The sequence below is a fragment of the Monodelphis domestica genome, chromosome 7 (genome assembly GCF_027887165.1).
Source record: "Monodelphis domestica isolate mMonDom1 chromosome 7, mMonDom1.pri, whole genome shotgun sequence".
NCBI classification, from domain to species: domain Eukaryota; kingdom Metazoa; phylum Chordata; class Mammalia; order Didelphimorphia; family Didelphidae; genus Monodelphis; species Monodelphis domestica.
This window is the reverse complement of record NC_077233.1, coordinates 16092820-16120554: the sequence shown is the minus strand read 5'-3', so window position 1 is coordinate 16120554 and position 27735 is coordinate 16092820. Positions and strand designations below refer to the sequence as shown.

General features: G+C 40.8%; 1 protein-coding gene across 2 annotated transcripts in view; it reads right to left on the bottom strand.

The window, feature by feature from the left end:
- BMPER (BMP binding endothelial regulator) overlaps positions 1-27735 on the bottom strand; it is a 308190-nt gene that overhangs the window by 59441 nt on the left and 221014 nt on the right. For both annotated transcript variants that reach the window (XM_007499951.3, XM_001365000.4), the window contains one exon: positions 25768-26104. In XM_007499951.3, the coding sequence (XP_007500013.2) occupies positions 25768-26104 (337 nt within the window). The remainder of the gene's footprint in view (positions 1-25767; positions 26105-27735) is intronic.

The following is a 27735-nucleotide window of genomic DNA, read 5'->3' as shown; positions in this document are numbered from 1 at the left end:
CCTCATTTTTGTTTATAGGGGCTTGGGTTTGTTTGTTTTTGTTTTTGTTTTGTTTTGTTTTTTGCATGTTGTCCCTTCCATTAGACCTTTGGTTCCTTCAAAGTAGGGTCTTTTGTTTGTCTTTTTTTTTTTTGTAGCCCCAATCCTTTGTGCAATGCCTAACACATAGAAAGAGCTTAATAAATGTTCTGTGACTTGCCTTATTAATGAAAGAACCCAAGGAGTTCTCATCTATTGGTTCATTCACTGAACTATCTATCCATGGATATGATCGCTTTAGAATTCTTTAGCAAGAACTGTTGTTAACCCTAATCAGAGAATTCTATATTTTATATCTAGCCCTAATTCCATCTCTATTCCTAATCCTACTTCTAATCCCAATTCTAAGGTTGAGAAAATGCCATAGACTGTTGCCAGGGTACATCAGCCCCACCATCTGCTTATCTTCCCATTTTAACTAATTATTCTTGTCAAGCTCTGTTGTTTCTACGCTGCCAAAAGGCTGAAAATGCTCTTGGGAACCCCTAAACTTGAGACCTCCTAACGTTAACCCCTTGAGAACAAAGACCCAGTCACCGTGTCCTAGTTACAGTTCTAATCATAACAGAGTCAGCGATCTTTTCCACCCTGGACTCATGATGAACACATCCTTCAGCGTATCTTCTCTGATTGAGTTTCCTTTCTTCTTTGAGAGAAACGCTGTGCCCCATTAAGCCAGTTGCATCTCCCCCCAAACCCACTCTAATTCCCGGGCCAAATGAGTGACTCACAATCTTTTATTTGTACATATAAGCCTTGGTTCTCCTCTCAGAAATATTATATAAGCAGAAGATCGCTTATAGTAGCATAGAGGAATGTAAAACCCTCCCTGTTCTCACATCTGCTCAATCCCCTCTGAGCTTGAATTTCCAAAAGGCTGATTGAAGTTTGACCAGAGAACTGCCAAAGCTGCAGAATCCTGGATGGAAGACCTAAGCAGCTAGATGCTCCTCTCAGATAAGCCCAAGATCAAAATGCTTTCCTCCAAATGTTATGTCCTCTGCAGACTCATCAGCTGGTTTCACAAGATATCAGGACTTTGTGAGTCAGGAGTTTGCTAGACTTGCAGCCATTCGGGGTCCAGAACATCTGTACCCAAAGCACACGTGAGCAGATTTCGGGTCCCGTCTACACCTGGGAGTGGCCCAGGTCATTCCTGATCCTGAAGATGACATGCAGTTGTGAATTCCTGCTAAGGATTCGGATCCTCCTAGAGCAGAACCAAAGTGATGTTCGGACGGCTGGGGCATCCCATTCAAGTTCCCTAAAGAAGATCTTTGAGCAAACGGAGTGTTTTAGGACTATTATGGGCTCCAAGAGGGCTAGCTGGATCCTACTGGGGGCAACAAACAAACTGGAATATGCACCCTTATTCATCTTAGTCGGCCCCAGCCTGGACTTTGCCCAAAACGGGTCAGTTTGACCTGAACCGAATGGAATACTTTTTACTCGATACACTCTGCTCTTTGTCCATTAGTGAGAAAGTAGTCTTGACACAGGAGGAAGGGGAATCTGGGGCCATTTAAAAAACAGAAAACAAGCTCTTCAGACCTAAATTGACTTCCCATCCCACAGAAAGAGTCCCAACACTTTGCCTCACAGGCATGTGGGCCAAGAACCTGATTTCAATTCAAGGCTGACCTTTGCTTAAGGTGAGCACAGTGTATGAAAGCAGAAGGAAGCCCTTCATTCACTTCCCTTTCCCAAACTTATGAAGTGATTTGCATTCCAGATGTCCTCGACCCTGGACCGAATAGGAGGGAATGCAGGGCTCCAGCGGCCAGATGGGGGACCGTGAGCCGACGTCAGCTAAGGAAGGGGCTGTCGCCCATTTAGAGTGGGTTCCCCCTGGAAACTGGGGATGAGACAGAGCCTTCCTTCTCTTGAGTTAAAAAGTCAGAACAAGCAAGTTCTCATCCTTGAAACATCCTCGGGCAGGTCACTTAGAGTTCTTGTGCCTCGTCATCTGAAAGATGAGAGAGTCAATCGAAGTAATGACTAACACATTTGGCAAATGGTTTTCCACTTGACTGGTGATTTTATCAATATAGGGGTCTTCTGCTGAAGAGCTCCTCCACCCATTAAAATCAGTATCCTCTCGGCAACTACACTGACACTGTGCGACTCACTCAGGATTACATAGGAAGGAGATTGGCTGGTCTTCTCGTCACGGTATCGCTGGACCGATGATTTCCCTGGTCTAAAGAATTATCTAAGGAGGAAACGCCCTTTCCCAGTATAAGTTGGCACTTTCGCTGAAACTTGGTCTCTAGGAGCTGCCTAGAGAGCAATGAGATCTGTGGGATTTACCCAGATCCTACAGCCAGTATAGGTCAGAGGTGAGACTTGAACACAAATCTTCCTGGCTCTGAAGCTGGTTTTCTAGCCAAGATAATAGACTGTCTCTTACCATTTGTATTCAATAAATTGTATAAAATTCTATAAAAGATGTATGACTGAATGAGAGAAGCACGAAGCTAGAAGAAGTCTTATGTGATTGAATCCAAGCCCATTTCACAGATGTAGAAACTGAGTCTGAGAGAGGTGGAAGAGATTGCCTAGGATCATGTAGCCTTGAAACAGGAATAAGTGGCAACACAGATAGCCTGTGGGCTGCAATAGTCCCTGTGAAATTTTAGAAGACCTAAGGGAAGACCCCCACTATTTCAAGGGGATATACTGTGAAGGATTTATGGAAGGATATGAACAAGTAAGAGACAAGTTGAGAAATGACAAATGAGCAACATCAGTGAACCCAAAGCAGACTAATTTTAAACCTTTACATTCCATCTTAGAATCAAAACTGCACATTGGTTCCAAGGCAGAAGAGAAGTAAAGGCAAGGCAATGGGGGTTAAGTGATTTGCCCAGGGTCATATAGCTAGAAAGTGTCTGAGGCCAAATTTGAACCCAGGACCCCTTATCTCTATTCTGACTCTCAATACACTGAGTCATTTTTGACATTGATGGGTTCTCTTTTGGGGGACTAACTCTGCCTAAGATGACTACAAACTACGTCTGAGTCCAAGAATCTTACCCCTGAGGTCTTCACATCTGTAAGGAAATGACCCTCTGAACAGGACACCTAATTTAAACAGTTGGCTCTCTGAATGCTTAAAATGTCTTTTTAGGTGCAGATGAACTCCTGAATCAGACTGCGATAGAATCCTTTGGGTTAGGGTGAGGGCAGTGCTATTAGAAGCGTTGCTTTCCAATGTGGGATACGTCATGCTTTGGGAACTAGCCAATGAGCACCCAGTCCTCAGAAGTAGGAATGGTATTTTCTGCCTGCCTCCAACTCTCAATGCCTGAAAGTCTACTTCTTGCCCTCAGTGACGAGGAGACTGGGGCCTCGAGAAGGTTTCTGCTTGACTGCAGACACAGAAGTGAGGGTGCAAATGTTCTTTGATATTCTTATTTAGCAGTTTTTAAGTGAGGACTGCTATGAGTTGCTAGTAGAGGAGCAGAATCTCCTGCCTGGCTGCCATATGTCTCTGAGTGTACGGTGCCTCTGGATGTCTGTTTTTGTGGGGTTTTTCTTTTCTTTTTTTGGGGGGGGGTTCTTTTCTGACTATAGAGGTTTATGAGTATTTGAAGATGGAATAGACCAAATGATAACTCTGTGAGCTTCTAAAAGGCTCTAGAATCATCCTAGGATGTTTCAGTAACTAGAGTGAATGGCAGAAAGCAGTGGTGGTACTATAGCAGTAGCCGAGTCTGACAAAGAGTTAGTCCTAAGGAACAACTTCTTTGATCCAAGCCAACACTGGATTGATCAAGGAGCCATCTTTGCTGAACAGAGAAGTGAATCATTCACACCGGAAAGTTCACTCAGGAGGTATTCTTTGAGGGAAAAGAAAGATTTCCAGGTCTCGGAGTCATGAGGTGTCTTTGTGAGTCCCGTGTTCTCTGTTCATGTGCCTCCTTGTCTTTGTCCTTCAAGCTTGAAGCTACTGTCCCCAGGTTTGTTCAGTGGGGACGATGTGCCTCTACTCTGGAAGCTGTTTGTGTAACTACTGACTGCTAGTAAATATCCCACTGAAAAACTCATCAATATCAACCGGTTAATCATTAACGGGAAGCATGCTAGATGGGGGCTTATTGACAAAAGGAGTAGAGAATGGTAAGTGCTTGGAGTTATCGTCAGCACCCTTAGGGGAACAGTGATCAGATACTCTCTGGGATCCAGGGATCTGGGATCTGGGATGAAGACTTGAGGGAGGGGAGCCCAGAAAAGAGAGCAGAGCATCCTGGAGTTAGAAGGACTCAGAGGACGTCTAGTCAGACCCAGCCCAACAGGAATCCCCTCGGCAATATACCTGACAAGTGAGTTTGGGAAACCATGGCTTGAAGATCCCTAGGATGAGGGTGGAACCCACTAACTCCAAGTCCTTCTTAAAACAGGGCCAGAGGAACTCAATACAGCCCTCCGGTATTGATCTGACCAGGCAGAGGCTAGTCGGACAAATACTTTCCTCATTCCTACTATTCTATCTTTTTTTTAATATAGTAGACAGTAACATCTGGCTTTCAGTTCGGGTAGAGAGGCAAGACATCAAGTGATAACCAATATCTCTGGCTGTAATCTCAACCTCACTGACCTCTCAGCCCTAGCGACAAGTGAAGTCCTTGTCCTTTTTGGTCACTGGACCAGCTTGCCTGCCTGAGGTCTCCTGGGTACCTGCCCCCCCCCCCCCACACACACAGACATCAAATCCCGCCACTGTGTGCCCCTGAGAGTAAAGGCTCCAGGACCCACTTCCTCTAGTCTCTTCCTCGAGTGAATAAAATATACAGGAGAGGTGAGGGAATTACAGAGAAGGGGCAGGAGAGATTGTCTCTAAATGTGATTGCTAACAGAAAGCAGTGGGGCCAGGACTGTGCCTCAGGAAACACCTATATTTAAGGAGGGACCATCAAGAGGAGGGAGGGAGGAAGGTTCACACTCTTGTCAAACATTTCTTTATAAGGAAAAGGAATAGAAATTCTGAAGTAATACAGAAGGAGGAAAGGAAGCAAATATTTCTTCAGTCAGACATTTTACAGATATCTCATTTGTTTTTCACAGCAGCCCTTGGAGATAGGTGGCATTATGGTCCCCGTTTTACAGTTCAGGAAACTGAGGCATACAGAAGTTAAATAACTTAGCTCAGAGACACACAGATAGTGTCTGAGGTCAAATTTGAACACAAGTCTTCCTGCCTCCAGTCCCAGAACTCTATGACACCTCGCTTCCTCTAAGGTTGACTGTGGCTAGAAGGGCAAATACAAGGATAATTCTCAGTACAATCTGGATGGTGTTCAAATTTGCCAGATATCTCATTTACATTAAGCCCCCTGGCCATGTCCTCCAACCTCAAATTCCTCCAGGCCATGGAAGATTCTTCTTTAGCTTTATCCTGGGTAATTGGAAATCTTATGCCTTTGAACTACATTTCCCAGGAGCCTACTGACTTCCTGTCCTTATGTGCTGACATAGACAGGGGATAAATAGGTTGGTCTTCCATGGCTAGCTGTCTTGGCTTCCTGTTGGTGACTGTGGTGAAACAGGCTGTTTGAACAGGTAGATTAGCCATGGGCATGTGGTTTTATTCTGTTACCTTTTTATTCCTTTTCTTCTAATGATCATTAATAAATCCCTTAAAATATAATATTTTAATTTATTATATGTTAATTTTAATTCTTACAATCCCAAACAAGGCTGGCCCTTCTTTCCTAGAAAAGCCCTTGCCAGTTTGGGATTGGTGTAGCCTCTGCCCAGGGCACAGAGCTCAACCCCCTTACTTACAATCCTAAACTTCCATCTTAGATAATCAGAAAGGTCTCCCGTCACCAAAATGGTCTCTAGTGCTCCACCCAAACATTCCTACATTATCACACAGTTACTATTTCCTCTTAATCTATGAATATAAGACACTTAAGCAGTGTTTGCCATAGCCCAGAGAAATGATCATTTAGCCAGATACACAGTTCAGTCCTCAAGTGAATAAAATATACAGGAAGGGCGAAAGTATTACAGAAAAGGGCCAAGAGAGATTTTGTCTAAAATGGCGGAACAAGATGAGCACCAACATGGAACTGGGAAAAAATTGGTTCAAATCTGGCTTCTGACACTTACTCACTATGTGACCATGAGCTAGGCACACAGCCTCATTGAGACTCAAGCTCCCCAAATAGCAGGGATAAAGCTTGTGGAATGTCCCTCACAAGATTGTCATGAGGGCCAAATGAGATGAAGTCTCTAAAGTGTTTGGGAGATGGGAAAGCATTGAAATGGCCACTGTTGAGCTACAGGCATCAATTGAACAAACTGGAGTGAAGGTATTTGGCTTAGAGAACACCCTTGGTGGGCATAACTTGGCTATCTTCAAGCATTTTGAAAAGCTCCATCATGTGAAGGAGGGGGTTAGACCTATTGGACTTGGGCACAGAGACTGGAAGTAGGAACAATAAGTGGGAGATGCCAAGAGGCGATTTTAGATTCCATACCAGGAAAACCTTCCCACAGTTTTTAAGTCATGTCTGACTCTTTGTGACTCCATTTGGAATTTTCTTGGCAAAGATACTAGAGTGGTTAGCCATTTCTCTCTCCAGCTCATTGTACAGATTAGGAAACTGAGGCAAGCAGGGTTAAATGACTTGCCAGGGATCATACAGCTAGTAAGTGTGTGAAGTCATACTTGAACTCATGAAGATAAATCTTCTTGATTCTAAGCCCAATGCTCCCTCTAACCACTGTGCCACTTAGCTACCATCCCAACAATTAGAGCTGACTAAATTTGGGATGAACTAACTCGAGGTGGTGGGTTCGGGTTTCTTTAAAGTCTTCAAGCAAAAGGTTGATGACAATTTGCCAGGTATGTTGTAGAAGGGATCTTTCAGGTGTGGGTTGGCATAGAAAGCCTCTGAGGGCCCTTCCAGATGTGAAATATTAAGATTCCGTGATAATCATTCACAGAGATTTAAATATTTTTATTATCTTCCTTGATTCATGAAAACAAATCCCCACACAAGGGAAAGGCCAAATAATCATCATCTCCTACACAAGAACACAATATCGTTTAATTAAGTAAACACAGTAAGAAACGCTCACCTCCAAGGCTCGTGAGTCATTGCTCAGACTATGCAACACATTTAGGCATTAATGAGCTGAGACAACACACAGGGACAGACCCATTCATTTTCCTTGGCTCCCAGAATCTTACATATGCATTTAGAGTTGCAGGGGCCTCCTGAGCTTACTGGTTGCCAATCCCTAGCCCAGCCAAGAATTCGGGCCCTTAGGAAGTGCAGGGGCCAAAGGCAAAGACAAGCCCGAGGCGGGGAATCCAAAATGGACTGGGACGATGAGGACCTTTAGGGAAGGGAGGATCCAGGGGGCAGACTCTGGCGTGTCAGAGAGAACCGAGGGCAGCCAGGAAGATTCGGATGGATTTCTCTCTAAGGTAATGGCGAATCTTGGGGCAGAGGCAGGTGAGTGAGTGCCCTGGGCTAGAAGGAGTCAAAGGATGGAAAGAGGGGCAACTCTTAGAGCAGATGCTTCCCCGTGATTGAAAGGGAAAGAATTAAGCCTTGGTTAGATCTTGTTTTCTTTACAAGCACAAATACATGCATATCTATAAACTCTAACTTAAGTTTCTAGATAAACATTTTACTTCTGTGCGGTGCTCTGTTTAGATACATGATTAGAACTTGAAGTGCATAAACATATTAGTTTATTTAAGGATTGGGAGGGGTGGGTACTGAGGCTATGATTTTACCAGGAAGGGAAGTCCCCCCCTCCCATGTGTAGTCTTAGAGGATTGTTTTATAAAGTCAACTGATTGTTCAATAGTCAATCAAAGAGCCCAGGTCCAAAAAGCCAGCATGCCTTCGCCTTCTTGACCACAAGGTCAGCTCTCTACTAGGCTACACTGCCTTCCCAAACATTTTTGAATGTTGTTTTTAATTAGACCTGTGATTCCACTGGTATACTTTTTATTATTAATGAATGTATTATGTATTAATGTATTAATGAATTAAGCAAGTAAATGAATATTAAGTTCAGTAACATGTTTTTAGAAGATACTAAGAGGGAAAGTGTGTTAATCTTCAAGTAATGACACCTACGGCTTACGCTTTTTCATCTCAGACCAATGGACAAAGGTGCCTACCACCATCTGGTGGCAATATTCCATAGCGGCAGAATCCATTTGGGGAAGGTGAATTCACTTTGGGATAAAGACATTGTTGCAATGCACACTCCAAAGAGAAATCCTCTTTGATTTAGCCCTAGTTCCAGTGGCATCGAGGCACATGATTAGAAGATGCAATCGAGGATTTTCCAAACATGGGGCTCCTTGAAGCAAAGGCAGTTAGTTAGTTCAGCTAGATTTTTCATAAAAGAAGCATTCTTTATGTGACTGCCCCATATTTTTAAAAGTATTCTTCTCTTGTTTTAGAATAAATCCTTAACTTTCCATTATAGAGGAGCTAAGAAGTGGTTCATCTGGGAAGAATGTGCTTCTGACCCTGGAAGGAGGCCACTGGTAGTCCCCCATGACTAGTGTCCATCCAACACCATCGTCCTGTCAGAATTCCAATGATCTCCCCGATCTCCCTCCGCCACCCCACCTCCCGATACCTCGGTAGGAAAGGAGACATCTGTGAATCCTCTGGCTGTGCTTCAATATATTACAGCTGTAATAACCATGGATGGAAAGAGAAGAACATTTCCGAGGTTGGGATTCCCAAGATACCCTTCCAATTGGAATAAGTGAGCAGACCTCTCAGTCTGGTGGATTAGACCCCATCAAGTAAAGGAGAACCAGAGGAAGGGAATGAGATGATTAGGGTCTGTAAGGATTTGGGCTTGACAGAAGCTAAACTTCATCTATCTGGACTTCCTCGCATTTTTTGGTCTTAATGGAAATGTCTAAATATTTCAGCAGGCTTCATTTATTTTCGACTATTGGCTAACACTATGGTCCATTTGAACCCAATTTAGATGACTCTTTGGTTCAGAGGCATTGGTTTCTAGAGACCCCTTTCCCTCGTGTTATTATAAAATATCTCAATATTCCTTCTCTTTTCTCTACCCAGTATTCACAAACATTCCAAAGAAAGCTGTCTCTCATTCAAAGGTATTGGGAAGAGAGACAGAACTCCTTGGAAAATAGTCTTTTAAGAGATATGAGCTCAGTGGGATCAGGTCTTCGGGAGCTTTCAGTTCCCTGAGTGGGGCAGAATGCTGAACAGAATGGAAAAAGCTTTGGCCATTTAAGACTGGTGCTACTGAGCCATGCATTATTTTGGTCCCATGTTCATCCTTGAATCCACTGCAAACCACTTTGGGTGTGTATGGATTGGCTCTTTGGTTTTGACCTTTCTTGGACCCTAAAGTCAATGTTATCCTTTCCATCACACAGATCTGGCCTTCATTCTTCGTCTTTTAATGGACTGATTTAAGTCCAAATCACCTCCTACTCCTAGTTCCAGATTTATGGTACTCTACCTCCCTGAGACCTGAACAATGGCCATGGAAAATGCTTGTCCTTCCTACTCTTTGGATCCTACCCTTGGCCATGCCCATAAATGAGACGAGGGAGAAGCAAGCATCTCATCTATGAATAAGTCATATTTCTCCCTAGAATTAAGAGGCACTCTAGTTATAAAGCTACTCTCCCACTCATTCTTTTTTTTTTTTTTTGGAAGCAACCAAGATTAAGTGGCTTGCCTAGCTTCACACAATGACTAAGGCTGAACTTGAACACAGATCTTCCTGACTCCAACTCTAGCACTCTACCATGCCACCTCACTGCACCCCCCCATTCATTCTTAGTTTTCTCAGTCTGACAAAATAAGTCTGACCCTTAAAGAGACAAATATGATTGCTATTTAAAAGGAAGCAAAGCATCAGGCTGGAAATGTAGCATCTATAGGAATTAGAAGCAACATGAAGCCTATGGGTACAAATCCAAGGTGAGGGTTCCATTTCCCTCAGTGGAGCAGATATTGGGGGGGGGAGAAACAGAGGAAAATTAATTGTTAATTTTGATATCTGAAGATCCATGATCTTAGATTGCAACCTATTTGTGTTTTTATATATTCAAATACTAGAATGGACAGGTGGTGTTACCTATCAGGATATTCCCCCCAACAATGGACTCCAAGACCATCCATGCCACCAAGAACCTCCCACAGATACCACAGTAGGTTCATCAAACATGATTGGGGCCTTCACCACCTCTTCTTCATGTCTCAAAGATACAGTTCCCTGATGACTCATCCATATGCCTCCAATAACTTTCCATAATGGATCTACCCAGCATTTTAGAAACCTCTAAGTCTTTTAGTAATTTGTGGATTCCATAAAGGACCTTTTCTTCTTTCTTTGATCTATACATAGGAGTTATATTACTGTTTTAGTGGCATAGAACTACTTAGTAGTTGTTTGTATAAAATTCCAAACTGCTTTCCAGAATGAGTTGGAATCATTCATAAGTCAATCAACAGTGCATCAATGCTTCTGTTTTCCCCCAGCCTCTCTAACAAGTCATTTCCCCTTTTCTCATCTTTACCATTTTTATGGATGTGAAATAGTCTCTCAGAAATATTTTAATTTTCATTTATATGATCAGCAGTAATTTGGAGCATGTTTTTCATATGGATATAAATAGCCTGCATTTCTTCTGTTGAAAAGTGTCTTTTCATATCTTTAAACCATTTTTCAATAGTGGAATAGCTTTTTCTTTTGAATCAGTTCCTTATATATCTTGAAAATGAGACCTTTTGTCAAAGAAACTTATGGCAGGCTTTCCCCCCAGTTGTTTGTTCCCATTTTAATCTTAGCTTTATTAGATTTGTTTATGTAAAATCATATTAATTTTATATAATGAAAACTATCCATTTTATCTTCAATGATCTTCACTAGTTCTTGTTTCGTCAGGAACTTTTTTCATATCCAGAGATCAAAAAGGTAATTTTTCCATTCTTCTCTAATTTGTTTATAATGTGATTTTTTGGTATCTAGATTACATATCCATTTAGAGTTTAATCTTTGTATTAGGTATTGTGGGTTTTAAAATTAATATTCAATAATTAAGTATTATATTTTATAAAGTTTTATTAATAATAACTAAAGCAAAAGAACTACCTAAAGTCCAGCCTGCTCACCAGAGAAGAGAGGATGAAAGAGCCAGAGCCTCGGAACTTATACAAATGTGACCATGCAACGTGGGAGAGAGATTAAAAAGAATTTGGGGAAATACTAAGGGACGTCTGGAGGATGAAGTCCAAAGGCTCAAAATCTTCATTTATACAGTATGAGGTTTGGGTTTAAATTGAATTTTTTCCATACTCCTACCAATTTTCCCAGCAGTTTTTGATCAGGTAGTAAGTCCTTATCATAATACTTGGGGTCTTTGTGTTTACTGAATCAGATATATTTGTATTAGATGTATTCGTTTCTATATGTTGTATGCCTAATCTGAACCACTGATCAATTTATCTCTTTAGTACCAAATTGTTTTCATAATAACGGCTTAATTATCTAGTTGAAGATCTGGCACTGAGAGGAACCCCAGATTCCCATACAATACTTGATTTAGAGTCTTCCCACTAGGACTTTTAATCTTCCATGAGTATTAGTGCAGCACAGGAGCTATCCATCTGTTATCTTTCCCTGCAGACTGCATGGCCATCCACCCCACTTCCTTTTCTGACCACATACTTCTATGATAATAGCTTTTATCCCTCTTCTTGTGCCCAAGTTATCATTCCAAATATGCTGGTATAATTGGAGCGATAGAGCATCTTTCCAATGCTATCTCAGGAACCCAGATTTTGAATTTTTTCTAAGCTTGGAATTTCCCATAATTCATTTCCATACATTGGCAGGAAACTCTTGGTATGAAAAAGGTGGTCCTTTGCTATACATTCAAAAAGTATGTACTAAACATTTACTATATGCCAAGTACTACATTAAGCGCTGGTTATGCAAAGACAAAAACAAACCAATCCTTGTCCTCAAGGAAATTGTTTTCTAGTCTAAAAGCACTGAACGATTTCCCAAATATAATCCAGCCTGCTCTCCTCTGACTCAACTCTGGGCTAAATCTTGGTTCATGTACACTAACTGCTAAAGGTGTATATCATGATTGATTTAGTACATAGACTGCCCATCCAACTGTATTTCAAAATCTGGGCACCATGTTTTCTTCATACTCTTGTAAAAAGTTTGTCCTGTTATATTGTGTCCCTTCCCAGACACTATCACTTCTGGCACTTAGTATATAGGAAGTACTTAATAAATGTTATTTTCATTCATTCATACATTCATTCATTCATTTTTAGGTCAATCTCTTAATCTCTTTTGAACAGCTGCTGGGAGCCACCAAAGACCATGTTTGACATGATCACATGTGGAAACTGGGGACTACAAAGCAGCTCCCAGGAAAGATGGAAACATCCCCTGAACCTCACCCCCCAAGTGACTTTCCTTATTAATATCCCCTTATTATTGTAATTGCTATGATTATTACTTAGCCCCAGGAAAAATAGATGAGAACAACAGGCTTGCAAGGTTAATACAGATGTCCCACTCTGTCCCCCTAGAATATTACCAGGAGATCCCACTTACAAAATTAAACCTAAGGATTCTTATATACCCACTTAGATAGAACCCTCTTTTCTAGACATAAAAACTTCTGGGAATTTATGCTCTGAATCCCCCAACCTATATCTAAGTCATTTTGATTCTACCCTATGACTCTGCACTTAGCAACAATTTTTTGTTGACTATCTCCTTAGGCTTTGCATCTGCTGTTAGGTTCTATGGAAACGTGTATGTTGAGAATGAAACTATGTGCCAAGTAAATGTGTGATCATGAGGGTATAAAATGCTGTCAATAAAAAGATCATCATTAAATGAAGTTCCCTTTGTGATTGCATTTGCTCAAGATACTTGTAACATCTCAAAAAGTCACGAGGAAGATCTCTTGTTGGAGAAAAGCCAACAGGATGGGACTGTTCTACCAAATCAGCTGTTCAGTTTGGGGTAGATTTAGGTGGATTTTGTTTGTTTTTGTTATTCACAAACAAGGACAGTGGAATATCGTACTCTTTACAATTCTAAAGTCAATGGTGTGACTGAAAAAGTCAGGTAAAAAGTTTGCCTGTGGGGGCATCTGGGTGGCTCAGTGGATTGATAGACAGGTCTAGAGATGGGAGGTCCTGGGTTCAAATCTGACCTCAGACACTTCCTACCTATGTGACTCTGGGCAAGTCACTTGACCCCCATTGCCTAGCCCTTAACATTCTTCTGCCTTGGAACCCATACCTAGTATTGATTCTAAGACAGAAAGTAAGGGTTTAAAAAAAGTTTGCCTGTGCCTTTCTCCTATTTTGATCAAGAGTACTCTATCATATGTGTAGACATTTTTAAAAACAAAATATTAGTGTCATCAATTAACAAACATTTGCCAATACCATAAGCCAGATATTGTCTAGGTCACCACACTGTCTAGGCATGACACTTTGGTCATATGTAAAAATACACAAAAAGTTGGGTAGAGAAATATTTAATTCAATAGAGCAATGAGCAAAGGAGAGGAAAGGGGAGAAAAACACTGATGAGGTAGAAGGGGAGAGAAAATTGTAGCGCTGAGTTTGGAGAGATAGGAACTGACTTGAAATTTTGACTCTACTATTTATTGCCTTATGAACTTGGGCCCCTTCCTTAACCTCTCTAGACCTCAAATTCACATGTGTAAACAGAAGGTATTTGTTGGTCCATTTAATGCCCCTGGTAGCCTATGACAGGATTTAATAGGGAGGGCAGTCACAAACAAAATAGATTAACATAGTACTTTTGCTGAGCTTTTTTTCCCTGTTTATTTTTTTCTTTGTTATAAGGAATGGTTCACCCAGAGAGGGAGGGAAAAGACTGTACTGGGAAATGTAGGTGATATAAAAATAAAAGATAACTACAGTTTTCGGAGCTTAGAGATATTGCCATGGCTGCTTTCATTTCTGGAGTAATTTGCATAATTTCCCTGCTTCATCAAAAAATCCAATCAACAATGGATTGCATTCTCAAGAAAGACGTTCCCAAACAACGTTGAAGGTGCAGACTTTCTAACCAGAAGAGCTATGAAGCGCTCGCTGAAACAGTCTACTGACTCAAAAAACTCAAGTGTAATATCTTCAAACAATAAAAATAGTCCAGTTGGGATGGATGCCTTTTGGTGATGCCTTTTTTTAACCAATGGCTGATCTAAACATCTTGGATATAATTTATGAATTAAGAGGAGCCGGGTTTTAATAGCAATCACAAAAACAAGTCTGGATGCAGAATTTGAAGGGTCTCAATGGAGAAACCACAACAGAGCACTTTCTACAAAGTTGGTACATTTTTCCAAAGCCTGGCAAATTCTTATTGTTTAGAGGTAACACACAGCTTCAAATGGAGCATGCAATTGACAGCTGTGGGCTTGGGCCGAAAACCCTTTTGTTCCAAAAGTACTCAAAGTGTCCTTTGAGGTGCAAAGCAAATATACTCATCTTCATTAGGAAATTACTACTCTGAGAAGGAGAAATGGATTCTAGAGGTTTGTAAATTAAGCTTAATAAGGGACCATAACACTGAGTAGATATTTTTTCTTATATATTTAGAATAGGAGCTAACTGATTTCACATGGAATGTATTAGACTTTTGGACATTTTATATGCTTATCAACAATATAAAAATGGCATCTCCATTGTGGACAAACCATGTGAAAGAAGTAATAAAAATATTTTTAACGGCAGTGAATTTATGCAATGGTGGGAATGACTTATTAACCTTGAATATCCATTTTCTCAACAAAGCATGCTTTCTGCTTTTAGGAGATGGGTATAGTCTCACCATTCATCTGCTTAAAGATATTAATATTATTAAATCAGTGGGACTGTCTCTGTGCATCAACTTAAATCTCCTTCACGCACAAGTGTCTTTGTGCAAACAAAGACAATCGTCATCCTCGGTTACCGAGAGACTACTACTACTTACAAATAATAATGATAGCTAGTCCTTTGAATTTTTTTTAAAAAACCCTTACCTTCTGTCTTAGAGTCAATACTGTGTATTGGTTCCAAGGCAGAAGAGTAGTAAGGGCTAGGCCATGGGGGTCAAGTGACTTGCCCAGGGTCACACAGCTGGGGAGTGTCTGAGGCCAGATTTGAACCTAGGACCTCCCATCTCTAGGCCTGGCTCTAGGTATTAATTAATTAGGCAATTGGTATAAAAAACTCTGAGGGGAGGAAAACCACCTTGAGACCTTTGATTCTATGTATTGGCTCAGTGTCCCCATCTGTATAAGATGAGGGTTGGACTAGATGGCCTCTGGGGTCTCTTCCATCTCTAGAACTATGATCCTATGATTTTCCCATAGCCACACAGACAGTATCAGAGGGAGATTTCAAACCTAAATATTCTTGCTTCCAAGACTGCCATTCTACCCAATATATGGGTGGGGCGATCATTTGTTTCATTTGAGGACTAAGTTTACAACACTCAAGAGGACTTTTAAACGTAGGCAAAGAGAAGCATCCTCTTTGCTAGTCTTTTGTTCCCTCCGTCTTGTGGTTTGGTATTCTGAGGGATGAAGGGGATGAAGTGGGAATTTTTTAAAGGCACATCCCATTTCATCATCGTAGTATTCATCTTGATAATCATCGTTAACATTTATAAAAGGATTTGAATTTTACAGTGTCTTCCATAGAGAATCCTAGTTGAATCACCTCATCAAGAAGATATATTTTATCATTAAAAAAGAAAAAAAAACTTTCTCCCCATTCCTCTGAGTATATAGCATTGCATTCAGTGCAGAAACATGAACGCTTTTGAGCTATAGCCAAGCCACAAGGTGCTAGGATGAAGCTGCCAAAACATGGTTTAAAATTTGCAATTAACCACTGGTTAACAAGCTGCATTTTCTGTCCCCAAGCACAGGCCACAATTACACACATCTGTGAATGTTCCATCTTCTTAATTCTATCCATCTAGCGTTGGAGTTTCCACATTAGGCTGCAGCCTTTGTATAGTATTGGAAGCAACAAAGTCTGCTTGCCTCAAAGGACTGAAATTATGGGAAGAGGGAAAACAGGAAAGGAGATGTGATGTTTGTTATTGAAAAAGGCATTTAGGAGTACCTTCATGATCCATCTTCACTGCCTTTGGTAATTATGTATAGAACCTAAACACTGTGTTTCATCAAATCCTCTATTTTAATACCCAAAAAACAAGCTGATGAAATCATCCAAAGACACGTGCTCACCAAGTATAGTCACTAATGACACTGGAGGATATCCAGCCCAGGCCCAGATGGAAGAAGGATCCTCTGGAGGCAGCGAGGTCCTCCAGAAGTTCCTTATATGTGTATTATATGTCAAGTCACAGGACCTGCCTCCCAAGCGAGATGTGTAATCCCATGGGGAGATTGAGCCTTACCATACGCTTTGGAAAAAGAAAATGGGTGTAGAAGGTTGAATGGCAAGTTCATAGAGCTGGTTGATCCGTATTTATATCTTTGACACAAATACTAATTGCGACCAATGGACGAGCCCAGAACTGGGTAGGAAAAGAGCATTCTGGATTGCATCTACATCATTTCATCATGCTTTGGATGACCTCAAGCTTCTCCATGAAACAAGGTCCATCATTTTAACACTAATATTCCATATGATGCTTTGAATAATGAAATACGACAGTCTCTAAAGAGTTGTCAACTGCTTGATCACATGGGTCGATGGGGATAGGACTGGGGATGTAGACTCCAAACGATAACCCTGGTGCAAATATCAGTAATATGAAAATAGGTCTTGATCAATGACACATATAAAACCCAGGGGAATTGTGCATCAGCAACGGGAAAGGGGAGGGAGGAGGGGAGGGAAAGAGCATGATTCATGTAGCTAGGGAAAAATATTCTAAATTACCTAATTAAATAAAATTTTCCAAAAAAAAAGAGTTGCTTGTAAGTCACCCCAAAAGAAATCTAGAAATCTGTAGTGGTTGGGTAGAATCTATACCATATGTCCAGTGAAGAATCATACACCAAAAGTGACATGGAGGAAATCATGAAGGAGATGTAGGATCATAGGTAGAAGTGAGCCTGTTGTATAATGAGACAAAGAGATAAAACATGGCAGCCTGTGATCCATTAATATTCACACAATATCAATCAGGCATAAGCATTATTTAAGTTATGTACCAGATATTACAGTACCTTGTTGAGTCTTTCCTGAAGCTTCTTTACCCCTTCATTCTCTACAACGGACTCAATATGTGACTTACAACCAACGGCAGGATGATCTTTTGCATCACAACATATTGATGCAGGATGAACCCAAGCTTTATTTGCCTCTCTCTCTCTCCCACTGAGCCATCCTGAAATTCCAATACAACTTCCTTTTGCCATCTGGTTTCACTCATGGCAAGAATGCCAATATGGATGTGGTTGGCAGGGAGCAACTGAGGCTATGGCAGAATACTGATCTTATAGGCTTCTGAAGCCTAATCAAATTAAAATTATGCTAAAGTTAATTCTTTAATGACACACAATCTCTGTAACTCAAGGGAATTTAGTTCTACATATAGCAACAATGACTACCACCCCCAACATTTAATAAGCAAAATTATCTAGTTTAAGCCCAAATCAATTAGCAAGCCTAGGACTAGGTCATGTCTTATCAGTGTAGGCAGTTAAAGTGTTTGAAACATCATTTATAATGAAATTATTGTGTACTCCCTCAAAGAGAATCAACTAGGCAATTAAACCAAATTACATTTTTACAGGATTCTTAATCAAATAGTGTAGTTTCTTTATAAGTGAAGCCAAGAGCTTAAAAGGATTTCTTAATAGTTAAGGGAAAATCCAGAGTGAATACTTCATACTGCTTCATTCATTTAAAGAACAGATTATTGAGTTTGTTGTTGGAATTAGAGAGGTGACCAGTAAGGAGTTACTGAAAAATCTTATGTGAAGTAACAAATGGAAGGGGACTTTATATGGGTACTGTATATCTTTTTATATCTGTGCTTGTTGTCTCTTCCATGTGAATGCATGTTCCTTGCGTCCCCAGTACCTATCACAGTCTTTAGGACATAGTAGGTGCCTAATAAAGACTTGCTGATTAATTGCCGAGTTACAAATTCTAGCTTATTTCTAGCTCACCCTCCAATGTGTTAGACTCTAACACATTGACAGATGGAGTCAGACAGACCCATCTTCCTGAGTCCAAATCTGGCCTCCAGCACTAGCTATATGACCCTAGGCTAGTCAATTTGCCTTAATTTCCTAATCTGTAAAATGAGCAAGAGAGGGAAATGGCAAACCACTCCAGTATCTTTGCCAAGAAAACCCCATAGAGTCATGAATAGTTGGACACAAATGAAAAACAACCAAATAGCAGCAACAATAACAACGTAGCATCATCAGTGATATTGTTGTCTCATGATATCCAAGTCCTATTTATAAGGTCCCTTTCCTAATAAGAGGCAGTGTTGTACAGTGGCTAGAGAACTTAACTTGGAATCACTTCCAAGATTTATGCTGGCTATGTGAACCAGAATAAGTCATTCATCTCTCAATGGTCCAAACAACTCTAGAAGTATGTGGTAAATTAATTTCATCCTACTGTAAGGAAGGATGAAAGGGATGGCTTCAGAGAACCTGGACAGACTCATATGAACTGATACGAAGTGAAGGGAGCAAAACCAGGAGGACCATTATAGTACAGTAATGACAGAGCAACAAAATTATGAAGACAAACCACTTTGAAAGACTTAAGAACTTCCATAGACACAACAATGAACCATCATTCCAGGTTATATAATGAAACATGCTGCTCCCTGTCTCCAGACAAAGAGCTGATGTTCCTGATGGAGACAGTCACTTTTTGAAAATGGCCAATGTGGGAATTTCTTTTGTTTCCCCACGGATATTTGTTACAAGGGTTTTTGCTTTTATTTCCATTTTATTTCCAATTTGGATGGAAGGAGGTGGGAGGGAAAGAAAATATTTTGTTGTTGTTGTTAATTGAAAAATAATTTTAAAATAAAAGATTAGGCTAATGTAAATATTCTTGCAGTATGGCTCTTTTCCTTTCTTCAGTTAAAACATCTCTTAAAGAATAACATTCTTCTAGGGTTGCCCTGAGGTTTTCTATAATGGAATCCCATAGTTTCTTTTTTTTTATTTGAAAATTTTTATTTAATTCATTTAGAATATTTTTCATGATTACATGATTCATGTTCTTTCCTTCCACACCGTGCCACCCCCTTCCCGTAGCCAATGAGCAATTCTACTGGGTTTTACTTGCGTCATTGATCAAACCTATTTCTATATTATTAATAGTTGCATTAGGACAATCGCTTAAAATCTGCATCCCCAGCCATATCCCCATTGAACCATGTGATCAAGCAGTTGTTTTTCTTCTGTGTTTCTACTTCCACAGTTCTTTCTCTGAATCCCATGAGTCAGAACAAAACTGAAGATCACTCAAAAGGCAATGGAGAGGTCCATAGAGGATGCAGGTTGGCAGCAAGATTTAACCAACCAAAACTTTTCAAGAGAAAGACTTAGGATTACATCTCTGAACTTCATGATCGATCAGAAAAAATAACCGAGCCAGTATTGTGGCCAAAGATACATGGGCACTTGGATATATTCCACTGCTATTGATACAATGTCAGGAGAAATAGAAGAAAGCCCCCATTGTGTTCAGTTTACTCACTGTAAAGGATTTATGGGAAAGTGGACACAAGCTGCAGAGGGTAAAAGGATATAGATGGGCTGCAATCTGTACCTCAGCAGCATATATACCTATTTCTAGAAGCAACTTAGTAGTATAATATAGATGACCCAGTAGATAGAGCTCTGGACCTGGAATCAAGAAGAACTGGGTTCAAATCCAGACTCAGATATTTAGGAGAAGTATGACCCTACCCAAGTCACTTGTCACTTAATGTCTGCCTCAGTTTTCTCATCTGTAAAATATACCTACATCCCAGGAATGTTGGGAGATATTTGTAAAGTTCTTTGCAAATCCTAGTGTTATATACATCCCAACTATTTTGTGATTATAACAATAATGATAATACTCACATTGATGCGATCATGAATTCACCCCAAAATCAACACAATGCCTCTTCAATGCCCTGTTTTTTTTCCCCACTGGGCTGCAAATGCAGTGCTTCATAGGATAACAAAAAATGAAAGCCATCATAGATCATCTTGCTTTGATCAAATTGAATTTCTATAGATTTGTATGTGTGCAATATGATAATTTGTTCTTTTTTCTTTAAAGAAAACATTCAGATATTTCTTTGAAGATTAAAAAAATATATTCCACAAATCAGACAAATCAAATTCCAAACCCAGTAACGTAGCTCGCCTCCCAACTCGAAGATCAAGGCCAGCTTTATTATTCTTGGAGCTGCCCACCCGTGTGTAAGGTATGGTTTCTGTCTTAACTAAACTTGCATTAGGCTTCATCATGGAAATCTGATGAGGTCTGGACAAGCTGTGACCCACCCCCCCACAGGGAGGGAAGGACAGGTAGACAGAAAGAGCTGGGATGATTGATATCTAGAGGAGGGCAGCTTCTGTCTCCTGACACCAGATGAATTCTGCTACCCCCTGCATGCATCCTTGTGTATCTTGCTGGTGACTGGTGTGCATTCAAATGATCCTGGGGCACGGGGTGATGCATTGAAAAAGTCTACAGTTCCCTTTGTCCTCCTGACTTTAAACCAGTGATGCCTCTACCTCCTGCCTCCCCATCTCCAGCCTCCCATGCTGGACGGGGCTACTTTCTGTGAGATCAGACCCACCTGGGATCAGAACAAACAGAGGAGAAAGCAGAGAGTGAGCTGTGATGACTGACAGCACCCACATTCTTGGTGCCCCCTTTATATGGACCCCAAATGGTCCATTGACCATTGAATTGTTCCGTTCAATTCAGCACACTTTCCTTACATGTAGACTACTCTTATTGTTTCTCCAAACTATTGTTCTATCTACTCTGTCTCTATGGCTTTCCTACATGCCTGGATTTCATTTGTTACTCATTTCTGTCTTTTTTCCTTCAAGACTCAAACTCAGCTCAAGTGCCATCTTCTATATGAAACCTTTCCTGATCCTCCCAGCAGCTAGGTAGTCCAGTGAGAGAGTCAAGAAATATCTCTGAAGTTGCCTACTATGTGCTAGGTACTACTATGCACTGTGCTTAACTCGGAGGAGACAAAGAAGAGCAAAAGACAGTTCTTGTCCTCAAGGAACTCATAATCTAATGGAGGAAACCACATGCAACCATCTCTATCTGCAAACAATTAATAAGATAAGTAGGAAATAACCAAGGGAGAAGCTAAGAGAAGGAAGAGGGATTGTCCTGGAGAAGGTAGAATTTTAGCTGGGACTTGAACTTTGCGCAGGATGACCTGAGATCAAATCTAGCTTTAGACACTAGTTGGGTAACCTTGATCAAATCATTCAACCTCTGGCTGCCTCAGATTCTTCATCTGTAACATGGGGATAAAAGCATCACATCTTCCAGGGCTTTTGTATAGATTAAATCAGATAATATTTGTAAGACATGGCCCATAGTAGGTGCTTAATCAATGTTAATTCACTGGTTGCACCACCTATGGCAGATATTTAATAAATGAATATTAAAATTTTTTAAATTGAATTTTCCTCTCCCCAACCAAATGACTTTATATCGATTTTGTATAGTGCTCACAAATACTTAGGTTTAAGCACGTCTTATTGCCCAACATAGCATCAGGCTGGGACAGTTTCATTTTTGTCTTGTTTTTCCTAGAATCTATCACAGTGACTAACACGCAGTAGGTGCTGATAAATGTTTATTCACTGGAATTCAGATATAAAGTTATTGATTGATGTTGTGTGCCAGATTAGAAATATAAGATAAAAATGCTGTAGTCTTTGTCTTCGGGAGATTATATTCTGCTGGTTAATTATGAATAAATTCTACAGTTAACCTCAATCAACAAGTATTTATTACTTTGTGCCAGGCTCTAGAGATAAAAGAAAAAATACGACTATCCCTGCCTTCAAGGTGCAGCCGTTCTATTGGCTAATTACCAACAAACTACACAGAACGATCTTTAAAGAGTGTGTCAGTCAAGTCCTAAAAACATTTGCAAAGTACTGATAGGAATTTATAATCATAGGTCTAGAGCTAGAAGGGACCTCTGATGTCACTTCCTCATTTTACAGATGAGGAAACTGAGGCCCCAAGGATATTCAGTGACTTTCATCCCTTATTACAGGCAGTCAGCATGACAAGAAACCAAGGTTCTCTAACCCCAGAGGCAGTGCTCTGGCCTTCTCTGCTCTCCACATGGATAACAAGTTTACCCCCCCCCAAAAAATGGAAATCAGACGTGAGAATCTCTAATCATTTCTGAATGCTAAGAACAGCCTTCATGAAAACCGGACAATAAGATGATAACAATTCAGAAGCCCAGGAAAAATCATTGGAGAAAGTAATCAAGATTCTTCACCGAAACAATAACATGAGATCTTCCCTTTCCCTTGGCTACAGCCAGAAGGAAAAGTTCTCAAGTACAAGATTGCTTTCATCCTGCCCCCCACCAGGCATCTGCCTAGAGAAACAGAAGAAGACAGCAGCACCCCCCCAACCCCCTAGACCACAGCACACTCCCTCCCCCAGCCACATGTGCCGAAGAGGGCAGCCACACTGCAAAGTGAACCAAGGGAAAGTCTTTCTCAAGAACCATGTGGAGCTCAGCTGAAGCAGGGCAGCAATGGACCAAAGGGCTCTAACTCCTTCCAGCAACCTTACATGTCTAAGAATATGCAGCTGACGGAGCACCCAGATGTAGGCTAGTCCCTTCACAGCCACCCTTTATGGGAACCAACAGATCTGCTTCTGTGACCTGACAATAATAGTATAGATGCAGATATTTGGAGAAAGGTCTTATGAATCTTTATCCTGAGCTCTAGCAGGGAACTATGGGGGGAAAAAGCAATGGATTGGGACCTGTTAGAAGATCAAATCCCACCTCTAACATTTACCACCCGGTGACCATGATGGACAAGCCATTTAACTCCTCGGGGCCTCAGTTTCCTCATTTGCAAAGTGGAGCAGTTGAATTAAATGGCCTTTCAGGTCCCTTTCAGTATTCAATCTATGACTCTTTGATCACTCTATTAGAAAACGCGGGTTCTTTCTGGAAGGAAATATAATTCTATCTCATTGCTCTAACTGATAATGGTATCATGCAAAAAAGAGATCTGGAAGTTGAGGATGAAGAGGGAAAAATTATCAGCATGATTATGTAATTCCCATTATTTTCCACACACGTGACTAAGTTAGTTCTCATTGCGTCTGTCAAGGCTCTTCTCATGATTCTTTTTGGGGGGCCAGAAATCATCATTTCAAGACAAGAGACAAAGAAATGTTCTTAAAAGGTCGAATCTCTCAGGGCCAATTTGGCATTTGTACTGGTTTCATACTCCCATGAAATCGACCTCAAGTCAGAGGAGAGAACCCTGGAGTCACCAGGAGCCCATTCACCACAGAGATATCATGTCAGTCTCCCCTTCTCCTCTGGAAACATGGAGCCCCTTCCTGTACTCCATAGTTCAAATCAAACTGGCTTTTGTGCAGTTCTTCACATGAATCTCAGTCTCTCATTTCCTTGCTTTTGCACTGGCTGTCCCCGTATGAGGATGGGGTCCTTCCTCACCTCCACCTCTTAGGAAAGGAGAGAATTCAAATCACAAGGGGAAAATGGCCCTACAGAAGGAAACTCATGAATTGGAGCCAAACTCAAAACTCATCTTGGAAACTTGATCCTGAGCAAGTCGTTTAATACCACTATTTCCTGAACTCTAAAATGAGGATAAAAATGGCGTCTATCTTCCAGGGTAATAGGGAGGTAGAAGCTCCTAGAGAAGGGAGTTGGAGGGATTCTTTCATTCCCATCTCTGTATTCTCAGCACCTAACACAATGATGGACACAGAGGAGGTGATAATAAATGCTCATTGAGGTCTTGATCAATGACACATGTAAAACCCAGTGGAAATTGCTATGGGAGGGGGGTTGGAGGAGGGGATGGAAAGAACATGAATCATGTAACTATGGAAAAATATTCTAAATTAATTAATTAAATAAACTTTTTCAAAAATGCTCATTGAAGGGGCAACTAGGGACTCAGCGGATTGAGTGTCAAGTCTAGAGATAGATCTAGCCTAGACACTTCTAGTCGTGTGACCCTGGGCAAGTCATTTAACCCCAACTGCCTTGCCCCTTACCCTTCTTCCTCCTTGGAACCAATACACAATATTGATTCTAAGACAGAAGACAAAGATTTTAATAAATAAGTACTTATTAAGTGATCAGTTGAAGAAAACGTGAACTTCAGCTTGAAGGTATGTCTAGGGCACCATACTTCCTTGCCAAAGAAACCAATGGATATTTCGTTTCCCACCTTGGCTTTGTCCCTTACAACACATGTGCTCCATCTAGCCAAGTGACTCATTCCCTAGGAGCGTGAGTGTGAAAGAGCCTGGATTTCTCCAAAGAGGGAGTGCGATAGGCGTATTAGTCAGGCTGAGGAGAAGGAAATAATAGGAAGAGAGAGAATTTAAATCATAAGGGGAAAACAACTCTAAAGAAGGAAACTCATGAGCCGAAGTTAAATGGCTTGGCAGATGTAGCCATGTTGAGGGCTCTGTGCTGACAAGGGTAGGCTTTTTCCACTCTTCCTCATATGCTGCCTTCATCGAATTTTATCTTTTATGTCAAGAGATCAAATAAAATGTTTAAAAAGGATCAGATTTAATGAGAACGAGGGGAAATAAACTGGTGCAATTAAAGAGTAAAAATAACCTCTCTGTGGCTTCAGACCGCAGGCGTTTTGTAATTTTAAAGGAGGAGACATGAGCATAGCTCAAGGGGCCTGCCTTGAGCGCTCTGCCTGGATCCCCCCTGGTGGGTAGAGCCATTGGCAGCCATAGATTAATAACCGATTTATTTCTCCAGGGGGAGGGACCAACCACTAGATCAGATAAATCAGAATAATTGTTGACATTGGTGCAAAGTAATCATACCCTAGACTTCTGCCCTTCTAGTTTGTCCTATGTCCTCCAGGGTCAACCCGGATCTACCCCAAATATAATATGATAATGACATAGCGTGACAGTCATTATAATAAGGTATAATAAAACATATGGTATACTGCAACATCATTCTGTTGGATGAGCCCAAATGTCTTAGATCAAGGTGTGTGCCATGGACTCCTTGGGCATTCTGGTGAAGTCCACAGACCCCTTCTCAGAATAACATTTTTAAAAGGATGAAATAAATTCAGAAGATTACAAGAAAGGCCAATTATATTGAAATATAGATGCATTTTTCCCAGTTCAAATTCATGGACCCCTTGAAATGTAGTCACGGGGCTCATGAACCCTTCTGTAGGCAAAAGAAAATGGTAGATCACTTCAAGTCCACAAGGGTTATTTCTCTCTGACTCCTCAATCTGGACAAGAGTTTAGGCTTTATCAAACCCAGACTGGCCTCTGGGATTTAAAGAGGTGTTGATCAGTCGCTCCTATTTACTTGGGCCATCTACACAGATATGAGTTTGTATTGTTTTTCCTTGTGAATTTCCTTCCTTGGTCTTTTCCCCAAATGCCCTCTTGAGGCCATACTTACCGATAGAATGTCGTGTAGTCTACAGTAGAATGACAAGGTTGAAACTCCCAAGCTTTGAGTTTCTGGCACTCCCGGTGTGCTCGAAGCTTCACTTTCACTGTCCCTTGGCAGAGCTCTGGCACTGGCTTTCTCTGGGGCCGGTTGCAAAACTCATTTGATTCTACTCGCCAGGACTCGGCAAAATCATCCACATCGAACTTGAAGTTGCCATCTCCCCCAATTAAATCATCCCGTTTGTGTCCATTGTAATTGCCACAAAGTCCACAGAGTTTGCCCTGCAGGTGTGGGGCAGCCATGACTTCTACAAAACTGTCTCCATCCCAGGAGATTTCCAGACCTAGAAGAGAAGGGAAGAAAAGTTCAGTCTACCAATTCCCAATGAAAGCATGTTCATTTGTCCTTTTTTTTTAAACCTTTACCTTCCGTCTAGGAGTCAATATGGTGTAAGGGCTCCAAGGCAGAAGAGTGGTAAGGGCTAGGCAATGGGGGTCAAGTGTCTTGCCCAGGGTCACACAGCTGGGAAGTGTCTGAGGTCAGATTTGAACCCAGGACCTCCCGTCTCTAGGCCTGGCTCTCAATCTACTGAGCTACCCAGCTGCCCCTTCATTTGTCTTTGATGGGCAATCAATAGCCAATTCTTTAGAGTAGAGTCCAAGAGCCATCAAAACCCATTTACTGTATTGGAATCTAGCTATATGTGACAGTACATAAAATTAAATTAGGTCATTGGCTGGATTGGGAAAGTTGGTATGTGCATTTTTATGGCACACATGAAAAACTTATTATACTGGCACTTGTTTTAATAAGATTTGATTCATATATTCCTAAATCTGCATCTGCTTAGCATGTTTATCCTGTTATTTACATGTCAACAAATTGGTAGTGCCAAGCACTGTGCTAGGAGTGGGATCCAAAGACAAAAATGAGACAATTGTTTCCCTCAAGGAGTTTCCATTCTACTGAAAAATCACAGAATACACAATTAAATCAATACAGAGTACAAAGTAATTTCAAGAGGGAGAGAGGGGACTACTGGGAAGATTAAGAAAGTCCTCATATAGAAGTGGCATCTAAGCTGTATCCTGGAGAATGCCAAGGGTACCAAGAGGTCGATAAAAGGATGAGAGTCTATTCTAAGACTACCACCTGTACACGTCCATCATATCTAAGAAAAATAACGTGATGCAGTGGAAAGATCCCTGGAAATGGGAGTCCAAAATTTGGATTCACTTTCTAATTTCATAATTTATTAAGAACATTACTATGGACACACTCAGTTCAATTCTCAGAGGCTTGATTTTCATGTCTGCAAAATGGGAATAATAAGTACATCTACAGCTTAGTTCATCAGTATTAGTAAGGAAATATTTTGTCCATCTTGAAGTATTCTACACATGTTCTCTGCCCAATTAGAAAACAACTCTTTTGAAAGCAGAGTCTGTTTTATGCTTGCCTTTGTATCAGAGGAGGGTCCATAATGGATCCTTGGTAAATGCTCTTTTATTATTGTGACTAATGGAAATTCACTTAGTCTATTTGGGCCTCAATTTCCTCAACTATAAAATGGTCATATTACCAATCACCCTCCTAACCATGCTGTTTATGAGGCAAGTGCTTTTCAAACTGCAACCATTCTACAAATGTATGTTGTCCTGATTATCAGTTCCTCACATTTAGTTACTGGGTCTGTCCAAATCATCTTGGAATAGCTTCAAACTGAGAGGATAAGGGAAGGTTTTATAATTCAAGTGGTTCACATTTCCTAGCACATAAAGTTTGCAAAATTCTCTCCTCACAACCCTCTTGTTGATTATATAGTGCACGCATCACTTCCATTTTATATTAGAGATAAATGAAATTCTGAGACACGAAATCATTTCCCCACGCAGCCCTAGTCAGTATCTGAGGTACAATTCAAACTCATACCTCCTGACTTGAAGCCTAGCACTCTGTCGACTCTACCACTCT